The sequence below is a fragment of the Macrobrachium nipponense genome, chromosome 13, assembly GCF_015104395.2.
Source record: "Macrobrachium nipponense isolate FS-2020 chromosome 13, ASM1510439v2, whole genome shotgun sequence".
Lineage (NCBI taxonomy): Eukaryota > Metazoa > Arthropoda > Malacostraca > Decapoda > Palaemonidae > Macrobrachium > Macrobrachium nipponense.
Genome location: NC_087206.1, coordinates 28,272,562 through 28,292,561, shown reverse-complemented (window position 1 = coordinate 28,292,561; position 20,000 = coordinate 28,272,562). Strand labels below are relative to the sequence as shown.

Sequence of the window (20,000 nt, the reverse complement as noted above, 5' to 3'; positions counted from 1 at the left end):
TATATATATATATATATATATATATATATATATATATATATATATATATATATATATATATATATATATATATATATATTATAATCCATAACCCACGAATAATGGGAGGTATGGGGATTTGTTGTACCAACCTAACGTTAATTAAATACAGTTTCGAATCCAAGTTTGGACTAGTGTGCTTACCATACAGCTACCCTCAAGTGCGAGTTGTTCCTAAAATGAATTCGATATTAGTGGATTATTGATTAATAATATATATATATATATATATATATAATATATATATATATATATAATATATATATATATATATATAAAGAGAGAGAGAGAGAGAGAGAGAGAGAGAGAGAGAGAGAGAGAGAGAGCATGTGTCTAGTCAACCTTGAAATACCATAAGAGGAGTATACTGTATTTACCTTATAAGCATCTTCACGGATATGACATCCTTTTAGGTAGGTCACCCATCTTTGGGTATTTCTAGTATCCTTTATCACAGACTTTGAGTGATTGTATATGTATACATACTTTTCAAGATTAAGCTGTTTCTTCTATGTTGATGTTGGGATGGCTCCGACGAATAAAGGGGCAATGATCACTTCCAAATCACAATTTAAGCTGATGAATTATACACAAAACCTCCACAACACTGATTTCGTCATACACCTACACACGGGGCTTAACACTGAACCTCCTACACACTGCGCTACTCACATCTATCCTACACTTACATCTGCACTTACGGGATATTTAGGGCCCTTCTTTCCCATATCTCTTATATGTCACCTATCCAGCCGTGGCTAGTTCTTCCTCCTCTCCTCCCTCCCAGCACTTCTGAACTGTATCCTCTCTCTGCCAGACTATCTATCCTCCTTCATTCCTTCCACATGACCAAACAATCTCAAAACAATCTCTTATTCATAGTTTGATCTAAACTAACCCTTTACCACTCTTTTACTTAATGTCATATTTCTCTCCTTTTCATTTCTTTTTATACCACAAAAACTATGCAACCAATTCACCTGTACAGCTTCTACCTTCTTTCTTTCATTAGCATTTAATGTCCCCACTTCACTTTCATAAAGGGAAGTTGGTTCAACTATGCCTTCAACACACCAGGCTTGCCCCTCTTTGACACCCCAATCTTTGGCACAATCTTCGGCGAACATCCTGCTATCTTTCCTGCTTTGCCTACTCTGTTATCCATCTCTTCTCTCATCCCACCATTATCAAAAATATTTGATCCCAAATACCAATATAAACTAGTGCCTTCACTCTTTTACAATCTATATTCACCGTTCCATTTTCCTAATTCCAGTTTTCTCTTATAACCACTGGACTTGCCCATATTTACTCTCTACTTTCTCCTTTTGCAAACACATTCAAACTCTTCATTAACATCTGCAATATCTCTTCACTATCCCTTTTCAGTACAGTATCATATGCAGACGTGAACCATACCACACTCTATTCATGACTCTTCTTATCCCACAACTTGGCACCTACACCTCACGCCATCCACAAAAATACTAAACGGCCTTAGGGACATAACACACCCTGGTCTCATCCTCATTTTGATGCCAAACCAGTCATTCTCCAGTCTACAAACTCTCACATTATTCATTTCCTTCATAAACACTTTACAGCTCTCAGCAACTTACCCTCTATAACATACACCCTCAACATCCTCCTCCCCCACATTGCACCTCAATCAGTTCTATAATAAGGTTTCTCTCAGTTCATGTATGCACACAGAATTTTGTCTTTACTGTATACAGTACTTGGAGAAGTGAAAATACTATTGTGAACATCGGACAATATCCAATCATCAAAGGCTTTCTATTCATGGAGGAACAAATTGCTTTATCGAATTCCATATTCTGCCTCCAATGACGGCACTCTATCAATAGAGAAAAGGTGAAATTTTCGTTCCCCGAAATGCTTTTAATACCTAGCTATGGTACAAAAACTTGGTAAAGGAGATTATGTGATTTTTACCTCGTAGCACCTTCATCAGGGGGTCTTCTTCCCCACCCGCAGACTCGGTAACAACGTCTTCCAACTTTATCTTGTTCTCGTCCTCATCATCATTTTCCTTCGAGTTCCCTTTTTCTGTGTTTTCGGCGCCATCTTCTTCTCTATTCTTCCCGTCTCTCTCGGGGTCCTCGACCTTCTTTGGCTGAGCAGCGACAATGAAACTCCGACCAGACTCCAGGAGTTTTTCTGTGGCCAACTCGGGACTTGCCATTAGGTAAACAAATTCGTTCCCGCTGAAATGAAAGGAAGATAACTCACTGAAACCATATTCATTAATACGTAACTTCATCAATGAAACCTCTGAAAAACATAAATCTATACTTTCAATCACATTAGTTTTCCATTTGTGCACGAATTCTAGAGCCCGAAGATTTCTAAATATATTTACGTTTTTGCTTTTTTTTCTGGGAACGAGCAGTCAGTGCAGTAAACTTCCCTGTTTTGCAATGCTAACGAAAGGAAATAAATTTCCTTTATCGCCATAAAGACCAAGATCCTTCTCAAATTTTAATCAACTCTTTTTCGACATAAAAACAATCATAGACTTGATTTCATTGAAATCCATCATTTACCTTTTGATGGATGGATGGATGGATAATAGAATTTAGGTCAAAGGCCAAGCGCTGAGACCCGCGAGGTCATTCAGCGCTGAAAAGGAAATGAACAGTAAGATGGTCTGAAAGGCGTAATAAGAGGAAAACCTCGCAGTTGCACTGTAAAACAATTGTTGGAGAGGGTGGAAAGTCAGATAGAAGAAAGAGAATATGAACGGAGGTACAGGAAAAAGAATGAAAGAGGTTGCAGCTAGGGGGTGAAGGGATGCTGCTTGGAACCTTAAGCAATGCTTACAGTGCATGGCATGAGGTGCACTGACAGCACTACCCCCCTACGGGACATTTACCTTTGGTGACACATTAGTTAAACACAACACACAAGCACAGTTGAATAAATAACCTCGGTCCAATTTCGTTGGCAGAACTAGTTACACAAACCAAAAGCGTAATACTTCAATTTCTTATAAAATCTGACATTATGAAATGTACGTACACACAACACACAAGTACAGCTGAATACAAAGCCTATGTCCAACTACATTGTCAGAAAGAGTTATGCAAAGCGATAAGGTAAGATTTTGACTTCTTATAAAATTTGTCGTTATTAATTCAATCTATAATAATAATTTGGACTCGTGAAATTTCACTATGGCCAGTTATTTGGAGCAGAAGGTAAATTATTCAGCAGAAATCACTGAAGCTTCTACGAAACTTCAGATGGGCGAAGTGCTCAAGAAGCAAGTGTGAATAAAAAAACCTAATATTTTTTCCAATAATGTAGTCTTCAGATGAAATTCTAAAAATGTCATTCTAGTACAATGACTAGTATAATTTTGCTATCTGACGAGACACTAAAATTAACAACGATAAGAGCAAGTAGAAAAATACATACACGTAAAAAAAGAAAAAAAAATTTCAAAAGCGAGACTCAATTCTGTCACTCATAATTACCTGGAACTGATATCGCAATCAACTATTTTACTGCAGGCTCCAAAAGCAGACTAAAGCAACACCTGGGAAAACTTAAAAACATAGGCTACATGTATTCTAATGTCCAAAAAAAATTAAAATAAAAATATATAATATATATTATATATATAATATATATATATATATATATATATATATGTATTTATATATATATATATTTTTTTTTTAATAATTTTTTTTGGACATTAGAATACATGTAGCCTATGTTTTTTAAGTTTTCCCAGGTGTTGCTTTAGTCTGCTTTTGGAGCCTGCAGTAAAATAGTTGATTGCGATATCATTCCAGTAATTATGAGTGACAGAATGGAGTCTCGCTTTTGAAATTTTTTTTTCTTTTTTTACGTGTATGTATTTTTCTACTTGCTCTTACCGTTGTTAATTTTAGTGTCTCGTCAGATAGCAAAATTATATATATATATATATATATATATATATATATAAATATATATATATAATATATATATATATATATATATATATATATATATATATATATATATATATATATATATTATATATATATATATATATATTATGTACCCTTGAAAACTGTATCCATGAATTATCTTTTTTTTTTAATTAAGAGGATGCGATAGGCAATGACATTCTTAGAATATAGAGATCATCAATTTAACTCTCCATAGAAACAATGGTCCTGAAGTGACAAGATAGGACAGCTTCGGAAATGCTGACATAACTTCCTTGGGTGGTGCGATGTCGAAAGTCGCTGCCTAAGCAGAACAGACCACGTCCTGTGTCTCCATGCGGGGCAGATGCAAATATGCTTTCTGAATCCGGTTTGAGGCTGATTCTTGGTCGTCAACAATGATCTTTATAATGACGTCATGAACTTGTGATGAAATTAGTGATGACACTTATTGGCAGTGTCTTGTGTGTTAATTCGTGCTTGTGTTCGTGCGAGCTATTTCCCTACATAATGAAAGAGTAAGTTAGCAAAAATGGGAGAACGATACAAAGTCAGCAAAGGGCCAAGATGGCTCCTTCGATAGTGTTTTTGGTTAAGTGTGTGTAATCACACTTAACCAAAAACCACACTTTTTAGCCAAAAGTGTGGCTTGACTATATTTTGAATATTTGTTTCAAAGATGTTCTATTTCATTTGACCTTTTTATTTTTTGTTTTTTAATCTTTTAATTATCGATGTGCTCTCCTGTCTTCTTATAGGCGGATCTGGAACAAAGGGGAACTGATCTGATATTTAGAAATGGGAACTTAACTGATGTTCCGTGGTGTTACTAGACTGTGCTATGACTTTTAGTTTTATGACTAAACTAGTGTTGGTTATTGTAGAAGAGGGATGGAACGGGTTTAGTTCGATCCCCAGGGCTATCTGAGTTATTTGGATTTTGAATTCAACCTTTCATTTAATCATTTTGCTAAGAACCTGACTTATTTAGTTAATACTTTGCTCTTAAATAAATGTATTTTTGTAGCTCACGAGTCTGATTTAATTGCTTTAGGTAATAGAGAGAGAGAGAGAGAAGAGAGAGAGAGAGAGAGAGAGAGCCTAGCTATACGGTCACTGCTACCAACATAAAATGTACCAAGGTTGGAACCTTGGTAACAGTTGTGATGGCAGCGGTGTAGGAACCGTTTTGCGCCTATTGTGAAATTAAGGGCAGCTTAAAAAGGCTGTTTTGAGAGAGACTGGTTGTGAAAATGAGCTAGGATTTCAAATACGAGGTGACAGGTGATAGGAATTAGAGAGACGTTGTTCTGGTACTGAGAAGAAGAAATTTGATTAGGGTCAGCATTTTTGCCGCCGTGATGCGCCTTCGCGTGACTGCCACTCAGTTGATATCTGTGAGTGCGTGTGTTTACTAAAGAGCTCGCCGTTCAAGTATTGGATCGTGATTACACACGCATGTGTGTATTAGCGTGTTTTTACATGCGCACAAATCGGCAGTATGGGGTTCATTCATTGTCGGCTGAGTGTTACATTTTTTTTTATGCCCTTGTGTTTTTTTCCTCTTTCTAACTTTGTGTTTGAATCATTTTGGGAGTTAAAGAAACAGTTCAAATCACCATATTTTTTCCCATAGAAGCAGAATGTGATGAGTTTTTTTAACTTAGCATGTATTTAAAGGCAACGCATTTTTCTTTTTTAATACATACGTATGCATATAAGGTTTCATACATGCGGCTCAGTTCTCGAGGGGTAGTGTCTAAAGGAGGGTGAATTTTTTTTTCTTTGTATTGGAGTTAAGGGGGTGAGTGAATCCATTATTATTTTTTCTTCTCTCTTGTCTCCTCCGTTTGGCCTTGGAAATAAAGTTCAATGCCATGTCCTTGAAATGAGGAAATCCGCTGTTAGCCACTGAGAGATGATGAGATATGCCCGTAGGGTTTTTTAGAACGATTTTTGTTCTTTCTTTTGCGTAAAGAGAAAATGAATATGAAATGAATATGGTGCAAGTTTTTCTTGCGCTTTGGAGAATGCCGTAAGCTGTTTTAGAGATTTTTTATGACTTCGAGATCAGATTTTGACCGCACCCATGATGTTCCCTAGAGGGCAAAAGGATTGGCAAAATTCTTGGAAGGCTGCTCAACAAATAGAGTACAGGTGATTAGTGCGTGCCATTGTGGTCTCGTGGGGGACGCCCAGAGCCCAGGCCTATAGTTTACGCAACAGTAGAGGACGTGATTAGAACTGAGGATATGGAAATTATTGAAAAGGGGATGTGTTTGGTGATGTTAATGGTGATGATACTGGGGTTATGGGGAGTGGTAATATTAAGGCCCACACTGGTGATATGGGGAATTATTGCAAGGATGCTATGCGGCATATTGGAGTTAACGGTGGTAACAATTTTGGTGATGATACTATGTGTGGTGATACTGATACTAATATTGCTCTTATTTCTGATACTAACAATGGGGTAGATGTAATGAGAACTACGGTGGTGATGTTTGTGGAAAGGGGAGGTACTAACCACAAATATAAAGGTGTTTTGTCGGAGGATAGTGTGTTAATGCCCTGTTCAAAGACTATGGTAAAAGTCAACTTGAGGGAAGTGAGAAACCTACCGGTCTTCTTTTGCCCGGATGTTTTTTTTTTGGAGGGGGGGGGGTTTCTGTAATAGCCCTAGAGTTCTTTTTTATGGGTTCAGTAGACATTTGCTTGAAGTCTACGTGAGTCACAGATGTTACAGGTGTCACGGGAACAGTCAACAGTGCCATTGGCTTTTCTTTTCCCCTTTTGGACGTTAGCCATCGCTGACTTAAGTTTTTTTTTATCATGAGCGAATTTGAATTTATTTTTCTCTCAGAACAGTTTGTGTAGATTTTTCATATCTCAGCCCGTGACTTGGAATCATTGTTCGGGAATGCGTTTATAATTTCAGCCGTTTGATGATGCAAAGTGATTCAGGGAAGAATTTTTGCATTTTTGCATGTGTACATAATGGCACTACATTTTTTTCTGGATATTTATGTTCTGGAAATTGTTGGCCTCTTGCACAATACCTTGTTGTGTGTTCAGTTTTTTTAATAGTGTTGCAGAGCCAATATCCGATGAGGTGTCAGTTTTTCTTTCTTTCTCTTTTTTCCCGAGTCCGTGAGCACAAGGTACGACAATTATATGGCACTTGTTCTTTTCTTTTTTTTATAAGTTGTCGAGTGTTTTGGCAAATATTTATAAGTATCTATCATATGAGAAATAGGTTTTGCTCATGGTTGTGTTTGTGGCAAGTTTGCCAGAGATAGGAAACTTGATTAAGTTTCTGGTGGCCTGTGCCGAAGTGAATATGGGGAAGCCTTTGTTTAGACACTTCGGATTTGTGGTTTTGTTGTAATGAGTTATGGCACACTGATGATTTTTTCTAGAATTCCTTGGCAATTTTTTTGCCAAGTTTTTGCCCTTCTCAGCAGTTATGCTAAACAAAGAGTTTACAGTTTTTGACGGTAACATTGAGCTCCTTAGAGATGCTTCTGGGGGTTATTTTACTGGCATAGTTTTTAGAGTCCGATTATGAGGAGCATTAGAGGTATAATATTTTGGCCATAAGGTATTTTGTTTTGTTGGAGATGGTCCAGAGTTTAGGCCTATGGTGGTAACAGCTACGTTTTAGTTCGCAGTTTTGGATTCAGTTATTTTTGCAGTTATTTTGGTGCAAATGGAAACCTTTGTGAGAGAAGATATGTGGCAATATTTTTAAGTATATCAGCTAGATACTTTGAGTGCATTTTTTGGGGACAGAGTTTCCTTTTTTGATGACCCTGCTTGGAGGTGTAATGATATTTTTTGGGTACTTGGTTTTTATTCCACATGTGGATGCTAGCGAAATGGAGAGAGGAATATTTTTATTGCCTGAGTGGTATTATTATTAATATGGTGATATGTGGGTGGTTTTTTTATATTATTACTGAAGATTTTTTGGGGGGGCTGAGTTTTTCTTTTGTGGCTTTAATTTTTGGTGGTGGAGTTTTTGTGGTTATGATTTTTGGTGGTGATCTGTGGTTTTACGAGCCAAGAGAGGGGTATTGTGGTTCCTTTTGGTGTTGTGGCTATTGGGGGGCAGGTGACACTACTGCATTGTGGTTTTATGGAGGCGTTGTATTTTTATATTCACCAGTGGTTATTTTGGCAGTATATAATTGTTGAATTGTGGTTTACTGTGGTTTATATCCCGAATAGGTGGTAATTTGGTTTTATATACTTGGGGTAGTATCATGGGTGAGTTATGTTTTAAGGACAATTTTTTGGGGTACCTTTGGTGATATCCTGGAGATAAGTTTGTGAAATGTGGTTATATAGTGTTAGTATAGAATATTTGGAGAATAATGGTTTCTGAAGTTGCAAGTCTGACGAGACAAATCTTTGGTGCGGTTTAAAGCACATGAGGTGTTCACAGGTGGATTTTTGCTGATAATGCTGTGATGAGTCCGGTTGCTGATTTTTTCCTTTGGAGTTGATTACTCGGAGATTTGCACTATTTTCGGAGATGTTGATTATGCATTCCACAGAGATGTATGTAAGGGTTTGCTTCCGGTCGTTTCTGGTCGATGAGATATGTTGTGGTAGCAAATTCCGTAACAATACATACTGCATTTATGAGGGAAAGCGTTGGTTCATATATAAGCCTTTTTTTCTCTGTGTACGTTTTGTAATGGGGAGAGTTCTTACTGATTTTGTGAGTTCATGAAATATCAGAGCTTGAGAGAATATTTTTAGTGATAATTTGGGGCTGGTTTTTTTTTTTTTTTTTTTTCTCGGGCTCTTTTTCTTTTTATACATGTGAGTAATGGTGAGTTTAAAATGTAAGGACAGTAGTACGTTGAGTTTTTGTGATTTCTCATTTTGCTAGTTTGGGGTGGTTTGTGCTAATTTATGTATGGGGTTGGCGAGTCTTTTTTTTTATATTATTGGAGAATTTTATATTTTCTTTATGGGGTTATAGTTCTTTTATATATATATATATATATATATATATATATATATATATATATATATATATATCATAAATAGTTATTTATGATTTAGCGATCTTATGAAGTTACTTCTCAAGTTTTAGTAATTAGTTCAGTGGTTATATTAGTGGTGTTACCTGGAAAACGTTCAGTTAGTATTTCCTAGAATTAGAGGTCATTGTTTGAAAGATGTATTTCTTGGGTTAATTCTTCTTTAATTAACCAGTGACATGACTGACATACTGAAACACCATAAACATCGTTCCCCCACGCCAGTAAGACGTCCCTTAGCTACTACAGAGATGTGTGTTGCCGACATGCGAGAGAATCTACAAATCTACGAGGTTTTACGACGCTTTTGGACTGTGGACGTTGTCAGTTGTCTTCCACTGGGAGACGTTTTGCCTTTCTACAGTGTGTTTCACGAGTCTGTGCAGCTGCAGACCATACATACACACACACGGGAGCGTCGAAAATTCGTGATGAGAAAATGTCTCTACAGTCAACTGTTATTATAGCCTGGATACAGGCTATTCAAATTTATTTTATATAATAGACATTGTACTGCCAAAGACGTGTAGTTATTATGGTGTTTTTTGAGCCGGCCAATGTGTATTATATATATATATATATTATTTATATATATATATAGATTATATTAATATATATATTATATATATAATATATATATATTATTACATATATAAGCTGTTTTGTATGAGCTATGGCTAGGCAGGTGCTAACTACTTTTGGTGGCCAAGCAGTATTATGTACCCTTGAAAATTGTATCCATGAATTATTTTTTTTTTTCATTAAGAGGACGCGATGGGCAATGACATTCTTAGAATGTAGAGATCATCAATTTAACTCTCCATGGAAACAATGGTCCTGAAGTGACAAGATAGGTCAGGTTCGGAAATGCTGACATAACTTCCTTGGGTGGTGCGATGTCGAAAGTCGCTGCCTAAGCAGAACAGACCACGTCCTGTGTCTCCATGCGGGGCAGATGCAAATATGCTTTCTGAATCCGGTTTGAGGCTGATTCTTGGGAGTGAACAATGATCTGTATAATGACGTCATGAACTTGTGACGAAATTAGTGACGACACTTATTGGCAGTGTCTTGTGTGTTAATTCGTGCTTGTGTTCGTGCGAGCTATTTCCCTACATAATGGGAGAACGATACAAAGTCGGCAAAGGGCCAAGATGGCTCCTTCGATAGTGTTTTTGGTTAAGTGTATGTAATCTGTGTTGAATGGGATAGCATACTTATTTTTTAGCCAAAAGTGTGGCTTGACTATATTTTGAATATTTGTTTCAAAGATGTTCTATTTCATTTGACCTTTTTATTTTTTGCTTTTTAATCTTTTAATTATCGATGTGCTCTCCTGTCTTCTTATAGGCGGATCTGGAACAAAGGGGAACTGATCTGATATTTAGAAATGGGAACTTAACTGATGTTCCATAGTGTTACTAGACTGTACTATGACTTTTCTAGTTTTAGGACTAAACTAGTGTTGGTTATTGTAGAAGAGGGATGGACGGGTTTAGTTCGATCCCCAGGGCAATCTGAGTTATTTGGATTTTGAATTCAACCTTTCATTTAATCATTTTGCTAAGAACCTGACTTACTTAGTTAATGCTTTGCTCTTAAATAAATGTATTTTTGTAGTTCACGAGTCTGATTTAAGGCATTAGGTAATAGAGATGCAGAGAGAGAGAGAGAGAGAGAGAGAGAGAGAGATAGAGAGAGAGAGAGAGAGAGAGAGAGAGAGAGAGAGAGCGAGAGAGAGAGAGAGAGAGAGAGAAGAAGAGAGAGAGAGAGAGAGAGAGAGAGAGAGAGAGAGAGAGAGAGAGCCTAGCTGCACGGTCACTGCTACCAACATAAAATGTACCGAGGTTGGAACCTCGGTAACATATATATATATATGATATATATATATATATATATATATATATATATATATATATATATATATATATATACATATATATATATATTTAATATATAGTATATATATTATATATATAGATATATATATATACTATATATATGTATATATATATATATATATATATATATATATATATACATATATATATATATATATATATATATATATATATATATATATCATATATATATATATATATAATAAAAACATCTGTTTGTATGTTTGTTTGTAAGAAAGCTTTACAAATCCAGATTTCTTTACCGATTTTGAGGAATTTCTAACGTCAATATAAAGCCGGGAAAGGCCATGGTGAAAAGAGAATTAAAATTGGACCATTGGTTGGGTAAGGGAGGGGTGGGGAAAGGGGTGAAATGTAAAAATTACCGAAAATAACATGAATTACAGACTCTATTCCATGGTTTTCGAGGTCGCTGAGAAGAATAGCGTCACTCCTGATGCCCTGAAATCCAAGTTCTGCCCCTATACGGAGGGGGGTGAGAAGGGGTGGGAAGGGGGTGAGGTAAAAATGACAGAAAACGACAGATTTTAGAGTCTTATCCATAGATTTCGAAGTCAGTGGGATGAATATCAAACTGGGGAAGGTCATGGTGAAAACAGAATTAACATCAGACCATTGGTTGGATAAAGGGGAGAGGGGCACCTGTGGGAAGGGATGGCATAAAAATTACAGAAAGCTACAGATATTAGAGTCAAATCCATAGTTTTCGAGGTCACTGGGATGATTAGAGACACTCCCAATGCCCTTTCCAAGTTCAGCCCCGATAGGAATGGGGAGTAAGAAGTGATGAAATGTAAGATGACAAAAATTTCGGGTACTGTGACTGAAGCAACTAGCTTAACAAGAATAGGAGAGAGAGAGAGAGAGAGAGAGAGAGAGAGAGAAAGTTTATCATTTGTCATTCCTGTTAGGATTGTTGCTTCAGTTACATTGCCCAGCATTTTTGACATTTTATATTTCACCCCTTCTCACCCCTCTTTCCTATCGGGGCTGAACTTACTTGAAGGGCATAGGGAGTGTCTCTATGCATTCCAGCGACCTCGAAAACTAAGGCTTAGACTCTAATATCTGTAGTTTTCTGTAATTTTTACGCCATCTCTTCCCACAAGCAGAGCAAGTCCCCTCCTTTACCCAACCAATCGTCCGATGTTAACTCTGATTTCACCATGACCTTTCCCGGTTTGATATTGGCTTACATTTAAAATCTAATCAAAATCGGTCATGAAGAGTGTATTTGTATAGCGTTCATACAAACAAACAAACACAGACATTTTCTTAATATATATATATATATATATATATATATATATATATATATATATCACATATATAATATTAATAATATATATATATATATATCATATATATATATATATACATATATATACACATACATACTTTCTCTACAAGCTATGAATACATTATACAGAATATACAAGATGAACATAACTAATACTTTAATAAATGTGTACATTAACATCTTATGTGTATATTCTAATGTCCAAAAGAGAATACAATTCTAAACCCAAAAATCCCAAAACCACATTTACTGGTTTCACCTCTGGCTGTCTTTTCATAAGAATCTATTTCAAAGACACCGACGGATTCCAGCGTCATTTTAAGGTGGAGTGGGTGGGGGCTAAGAATAGTTGGATTTTGAAGCTGATCCATTTTTGGATTCCGATAATGTTTTTATTTTTAACTGATTTATCTTACTAGTTTACATAAAAAAACAGGAATAAAAAAGTTATTAGCTTGGATTATTTTTGTCATCACTAAACAGTATTTGAGAATTTATTTTCAAGTTCATAAATTTATTCTTTATTGGTGGTGTCACTCACTCAAAGCCCAAATATTCCAATTAAATGTTAAACATTTTCACTAAATGCAGCTTCATTTTCATTCTATTTTGCTACAGAGACCACGAATAATAATAATAATAATAATAATAATCATAATAATAATGATAAACTTCACTTTATAGAATAGCCGTCCGGATGCCATTTAATTTGTATAAAAGTATATCAATCTCTCTAACTAAACGGCATCCAGATGGCCATTCTATTCAATGAAGTGTGTTCGAGAGAGGGGTTTCTTCCGACATAATAATAATAATAATAATAATAATAATAATAATAATAATAATAATAATAATAATAATAATAATAATAATAATAATAATAATAATAATAATAATAATAATAATAATAATAATAATAATATACTTACGGGTTGACAACAACCGCCCAGTCATTCGGTGGCAAGTCCGACAGAAGAGCCTGGAGTCGCGGTAAGTCGTCTTCACAACTTCCAGACGAACACCATTTCCTCAGCACCTCAAGTGAAAGAATTTGAAAGGAAATTCATATAGGCTTCTGAATATCGACTGTAGTGCAAGAGACCTCACTACTTACTGATCCTTGACAGACATTAAAAATACCATGCATGAAGTACAAAACAAAAAAAAATATATAACTAAACATTTTCATCACATAACACTGCATCATTTTCTACTGAAGGTATTTACGTTTGTGATGGAACTCACGCCAATAAATCTCTGGCAAATGCCTATTCACAATCCCTTAAATGCCTGACCCACTGTGTTAGAAATGAAAGGAAATTGAAGGAAACGCTAGAATAACAGGAATATATTTAATTTACACATCGTTTACATGCGAGAGGCCAATGAATTGAAGAAGGAAGCTGTAGCCGAGGCATTTTCTGGCAAGTTTTTTGGTCATATCGCCAATGCTTACTACAAGAAGTATCAAATATTGGTTGGAAATTGAAGGCATTTGTCCCCTTGAAGTCAAATAACGAGAGTCCCTCAGTACCCTCATCAAATTGACAAAAACATGAATTATTCAGCAAAAGACATCATATAACTTACTCTACAAGACTTACTGCTCTTTGATGGCAACTGGGAAACCATCCCTTGAAGTTTTAATCTGGTTACGCCTATGGCAAGCAGGCCACATTATATCTTCCAAAATTATCATTGTATCTTACAAAATGAACGGTATAAAGTCTGTTTTTCTATTGAATGGAACTGAATATAGAGTTTAGATCAAAGGCCAAGCACTGGGACCTATGAGGTCATTCAGCGCTGGAAAGGAAATTGGGAGGAGGTAGGTCTGAAAAATGGGAAAACCTCAAAGCAGTTGTGCTTTGAAATAACTCTTATAAGAGGGCGGGTAGCAAGTTGGAAGAGAGAGAATATGAAGAGAGTATTCTTCCATTAAATGCACCCAGACTGCCCTCAAGGATGGAAAATGCCCTATTACGAAATCAGGCGCATCAACCCTTGTGATAATACTAGGATTTTTGTTGCTTTTGTTAGTGGCAAGGAATAACAAGATGTTGAGAAAACTGCTAACAGTTTTAGACCTATAGAAGATTCACATCAACTGTGTATTTGGTGTATGGGCCAGTCCCAATGACACGTTGGTCCCAGGTTCGATTCCCGTCTCGGTCAACGCGGAATCAGAGAAATTTATTTCTGGTGATAGAAGTTTCATTTCTCGATATAGTGTGGTTCGGATCCCACAATAAGCTGTAGGTCCCGTTGCTAGGTAACCAATAGTGGTTCCTAGCCACGTAAAAAATATCTAATCCTTCGGGCCAGCCCTAGGAGAGTTGTTAATCAGCTCAGTGGGTTCTGGTAAAACTAAGATATACTTAACTTAGTCCCAATGACAGGGCTGGAAACTCTCAGTCTCTCTCTCGAGAGTTCACATGGGTAGGATCTATGTTCCACCTCTCATGAGGGATACGTCTTTCAAAAGTATCTCTCAGGAGAGGTCGAACATACATCATGCCTATGTGAACTCTCGAGAGAGACTGAGAGTTTCCAGCCCTGTGATTGGCTTATCAACAGCCAATCAAGAGCGTCGTAAGGGACTGGCCTAGACATCAATCAAATGCACGGTTGATGTGAATCTACTATAGTACAATCTTAGGCTTTCAGAATACTAAATAGCATAAACTATTATATTTTAATCCTAACTTGACCATAACTAATGAACACAACCCCATCAACAAGTAACTTATATAAAAGTTCACAATCTCGACGTGAGGCCAGTGAGATTTCGACATACCTTTACATTCTGGTAGTTGAGTCGACAGACTGAATGGAGGAGGTAGTTGTCCAAATCCTTAGACTCGTTCTCCTCGTCGATGAGTGTTATGACGTGAATGCCTGAGAACAAACACAAAGCACCATATTCAATATAACCAAATAAATCAACCAATCAAAAGTGAAAGGACAAATAAACCAACACACACCTACCTACATCAATAAAAGTAAATGCTGTCTTGTGATGTATTGTCTTTACCTTGTACATTCCATGTATAAGGACTTGAGCTGAAACACAATCTATTATTGTTATATTAAGAATACCCTAACTTCAAAAGTCGTCGAATTGTTCATTCAAATCTCTGTGAAGTAGAGAAAAGTAAATCTCTCATTATACGACTAATATGAGACTACCGAATCGAAAGGACTCCCTCCGAGTGGCATTCTTCCGCTTAGGCCTAACGCGCTGCGAGAATTTTTCCCAAAATACTTCGCAGCTAATATCTGGCCCTAAAATCAAATATGTCATTCACAGGCTCGAATGGAGAGAGAAAGAGAGAGAGGAAAAGGGAGACAGTACACATCAAACAAGAGAACTATAAGCGCAAAAAGAGAAGGCGCAAGAGATTTAACGATTCGAGGAGAGAGAGAGAGAGAGAGAGAGAGAGAGAGAGAGAGAGAGAGAGAGAGAGAGAGAGAGAGAGCATTCAAGGCACACGAAAAAAAGGATGTGAGATAATTTAATGATTCAGACAGAGAGAGAGAGAGAGAGAGAGAGAGAGAGAGAGAGAGAATATACGCAAAGGATGAGAAATTCTACCTGCGTAAAATTACGCAAATAGTTTCCTTTCTTCGTCACCACTATACCTGTGTCTCACCTCTGACCTCTTGTTCTAGGATCCTAGCTCGTTCTTTCAAACACGCGGGGATCACCAATGCGTTTATTTATGCATATGTAAATATCTGTAAAGTAATTCATGTATACTGTATTACTTAGTCTGTGTGCATGCACACTAATATGTACCAATACACTTAAATTTATAGAAAAAATGGAAAACATAACAAACTGTAATTATGCCCTTTACCAAGTACAGAATTTGAGGACAGATTTCGAGACCTTAGCGCTGAATTATCTAAACTCAGAAAATCCCCGAGAATGATATATATATAACAGAACTGCCATAACAGAATGAAAAAATCACTTGTAACACATTTATTTTTTTTAAATAGCATGAAAACCTATGGCATCTTCGCAAACACCAAGACCAATTCTTTGACAAAGCAAGATAAAGCTCACCTCAGTTGATGTTGTGTCAAGGTCCACACAAGGCTTCTTATCCCCCTAACACAAATATCACACTTTCTTAAAGCAAGAGCCTGTGAGAGCTTCATGTCGGTTTAATGTTAAGCAACCACCAAGACAATAATTGTCTCGATTGGTGGTACGAGTCCGCATGTCCATATTAGACCTTTCATTCTTTTTAACACCTTTCCATACTTACAGGCTGCCTTTGGGGAAGGGCCCATGCTGGCAAAAGGCATATTTAATTCAAACCAGTCAAACAAGATACAGAGTTGTCGGTCAAAGCGTGAAAACATTCTATATAGCTATATATATTTTCTTCATGTTCTTGGCGGCAGAATTCACAGTCGTTCGTCTACTAACCCGACTTTTTTGTTGTGGATTGAATTACCAGCAAGCTTTTTATGACACATGAGGTAAATTCCATCTGCCCACTGCGTTCGCGTCTCAGTGAAAATGTCCCTACAAAAGAAAGTCGCTAGAATGTTGCTTGAGCAAAACTCGGCGCACTCTGAACCCTTTGGCTCTCATGGCGGGAAAGACTCAGGAAGATTCCGAACATATACGGATCCTTGAGGTCTGTCCACACAAGGAAACATTGTTTGGAAACAACGTTTGCAAACTGTTTGCAAACACTTTTTACCGTATATCTGTTTCCCATCCAGAATGGAGACATTTTGTTTTGTTTCTGTATATATATATATATATATATATATATATATATATATATATATATATATACGTGTGTGTGTAATGTATGTACATATGTTTTATATATATGTATACATGCATTATATGTATATAAACACATGTACAATGTAAGTATAGGATTATTATATATATATATATATATATATATATACATATATTATAATATATATATATATATATATATATATATATATATATATATATATATATAATATATCTGTGTGTGTGTATACGTGTATATGTACCTATTTTCAATTCCGACAGAACCAAGTCAGAATGACACGCTCCTTTTTCTAAGAACTTCCTCACGATCTCTTTTTCTCTCTTATCCCTCCTCGAGGGCATTAAAATAGCCAAGTAGAATCAGGGGCTACTGCACCACAAGCATCCTGACGACAACTGGACAGGAAACATTGTTTGCGAACAGTTTGGAAACTGTTTTCAAACAGTGTATCCTAGTGTGGACAGGCTTTTAACTTTCAAAACCCAACACTCCACGACGCAATTTATCATTTTCCGTATTTTGCAGAACAGAACCTCTGAGTGAAGATCAAATTGTTACTAAAAACGGAAGATCCGTGGGAGATGCAGAGAGAGAGAGAGAGAGAGAGAGAGAGAGAGAGAGAGAGAGAGAGAGAGAGAGAAATTATTGATTTCCTATATGAATGAAAAGGACCTTAATCGCCTTCCTCATACATCAACGGTTCATACATCAATCGGAGGGCAAGTCCAATATTGGAAAAGGGAGGAAATTGAATTCTCCATTCTTAAATATTCTTTTTCGTCTTAATATCTGCTGCCACCCGGGGTCCAAAATGCTAACCAGCTACAATTGTTCAACTTTCCACAGAAAAAATTCAGGTAAGTCCAATTCACCTCAGTCTAGCCGCTTAACTGATTGGAAAGGTAATAAGAATTGTGGAAACTGACATTTTTTTAAAAAAAAAAAAAAAAAAAAAAAAAAAAAAAAAAAAAAAAAAAAAAATATATATATATATATATATATATACCTACATATATATATATATATATATATATATATATATATATATATATATATATATGCTAATGAAAACATACACAGTTGAGAATATGTCCAATGTGTTTACTCAAATCGTCCTTGGAAAATTTTCTTATTTAAAATGCTCACCTTGGAGAAAAAAAGCGAAAAAAAACTATTACTCTTTTACCGCCGCTTCTCTCTCACTTATCGAATGCTTCGGCGAGTACCAGAAAAAAATACGGATTACCCTTAAGAAGTAGATATTTATGGTAAAAAGGAGGTTTGGTGGTGTGAGCACAGAGTCCTTGGTGCGATTGACACCGGTATTTAAGGCGTCTGATTGGGATCATTCCTGTGACTTAACTTCTGGTAACAGAGGTGTAAGGAAAGCAGTAACTGCCTCTTCAATGCCAAAAGTATGTGCTTCGCGTATAACAAAAGTAGGAAGAGAATACCCTGCAAGGTGGTAATATGTGGCCTGACAAGCGGTTCAAATCTGCTTGAAAGAAAGAGGAGCTCCCACTAAGCACGATGGAGCACCATCCTAAACAGTAATTACAAGAAAGAGAGCACGAAATCGACATACTGCGAGGAAAAAAAAATGCTTGAGAGATGAGATGAGGAGTGCTCACTGATCACAAGAATTTCCTCTTATTTCACCCTACATGAAGGTGAGAGAAAGGGATAAACAACACAAATATACAAGCAATATTTCGAACAGACGAAAAACACAACTTAAAGACTGGAATGAAGAAATGAATTAACGGCATCTACACAATATCTCCTAGTTTTTGGCTGCAGATTTAGCAAAGAAGAAAAAATTTGGATTCTACTCCTCCAAATCTGTTTCCCTTTTTACACACACACACACACACACACACACACACACACATATATATATAGTATATATATATATATATATTATATATATATATATATATATATATATATATATATATATTTAAACTTGGGAAAATGTTTATTGATAAAAAAACTTGCTCATCCTCAACAAAAAAGTTCATCTTATATTTTTGTGACATTGATCATAGCAGCTTTTCCTTTTGAAACTTTCTTTTTTCCATATGAAAACAAGCGGCAGGTGTGAGAGCACAGATTTAATTAAGGTTTCCTGTGGAACGTGGATGAGGAGGAGGGGGGGAGGAGGGGGGGGGGGGGGAGGTTGAAGTGCCTGGGGAGGGGGGTTGAAGGGTCGAGACTCTAAGGGATGATCGAGATACGAAGAACGTAATTGGAGAGAGAGAGAGAGAGAGAGAGAGAGAGAGAGAGAGAGAGAGAGAGAGAGATTTTATTAAAGAAATACCTTATTTTATTATGATTCCATTTAGTGATTTAATTGATATGACCAGAGACGGGGGATGGAGGATACATCACCCAAAGAAAAGTGGATATCCTATTTTACAACTACTAACAAAAATTAACTAAAATATTATACATCTAGTGACTACTTTCATCAGTACTGGAGATTCCTGCCTTTAAATTAGACCCTTTTCTCTTATTACTTTCAGAGGAATTTGTTCTTAAGATTTCACAAATATACTCATCAGGTAGGCGTTACTGCTAATAGCTCCTATTTGTATACAACTTTTTCTATTTCTGTGAAAGCCTGCTTTGTTAGGGTGGTCTTCTACACTTGTTGCATTTTAGTTAACTTCAAATAATAATAATAATAATCGAGTGGCTAAGGAGTGCATGGGAAGGAGGACTGATAAAAGTAACGAAGACCCAGAAATATACAGACAGGAGAATGACCAACAGAACAGAGGAATGGCACAACATACCAATGTACGGACAATACATGAGACTGTCTAAAGAACTGGCCAGCGAGGAAACAGAAAGAACACTAACTACGACACAAGATCAGGCCCTAAGAACCAGATATGTCCAAAGAACGATAGATAGAAATAACA

At 36.3% G+C, this 20,000-nt stretch overlaps 1 protein-coding gene across 2 annotated transcripts in view; it reads right to left on the bottom strand.

Annotated features, from left to right (window-relative positions):
• Positions 1–20,000, bottom strand: part of LOC135225706 (procollagen-lysine,2-oxoglutarate 5-dioxygenase 1-like) — a 151,948-nt gene that overhangs the window by 113,504 nt on the left and 18,444 nt on the right. For both annotated transcript variants that reach the window (XM_064265071.1, XM_064265070.1), the window contains 3 exons: positions 15,078–15,178; positions 13,210–13,316; positions 1,996–2,267 (listed from right to left, as the gene is read on the bottom strand). In XM_064265071.1, coding sequence (XP_064121141.1) covers positions 1,996–2,245 — 250 coding nt within the window. In that variant the 5' untranslated portion in view covers positions 2,246–2,267; positions 13,210–13,316; positions 15,078–15,178. The remainder of the gene's footprint in view (positions 1–1,995; positions 2,268–13,209; positions 13,317–15,077; positions 15,179–20,000) is intronic.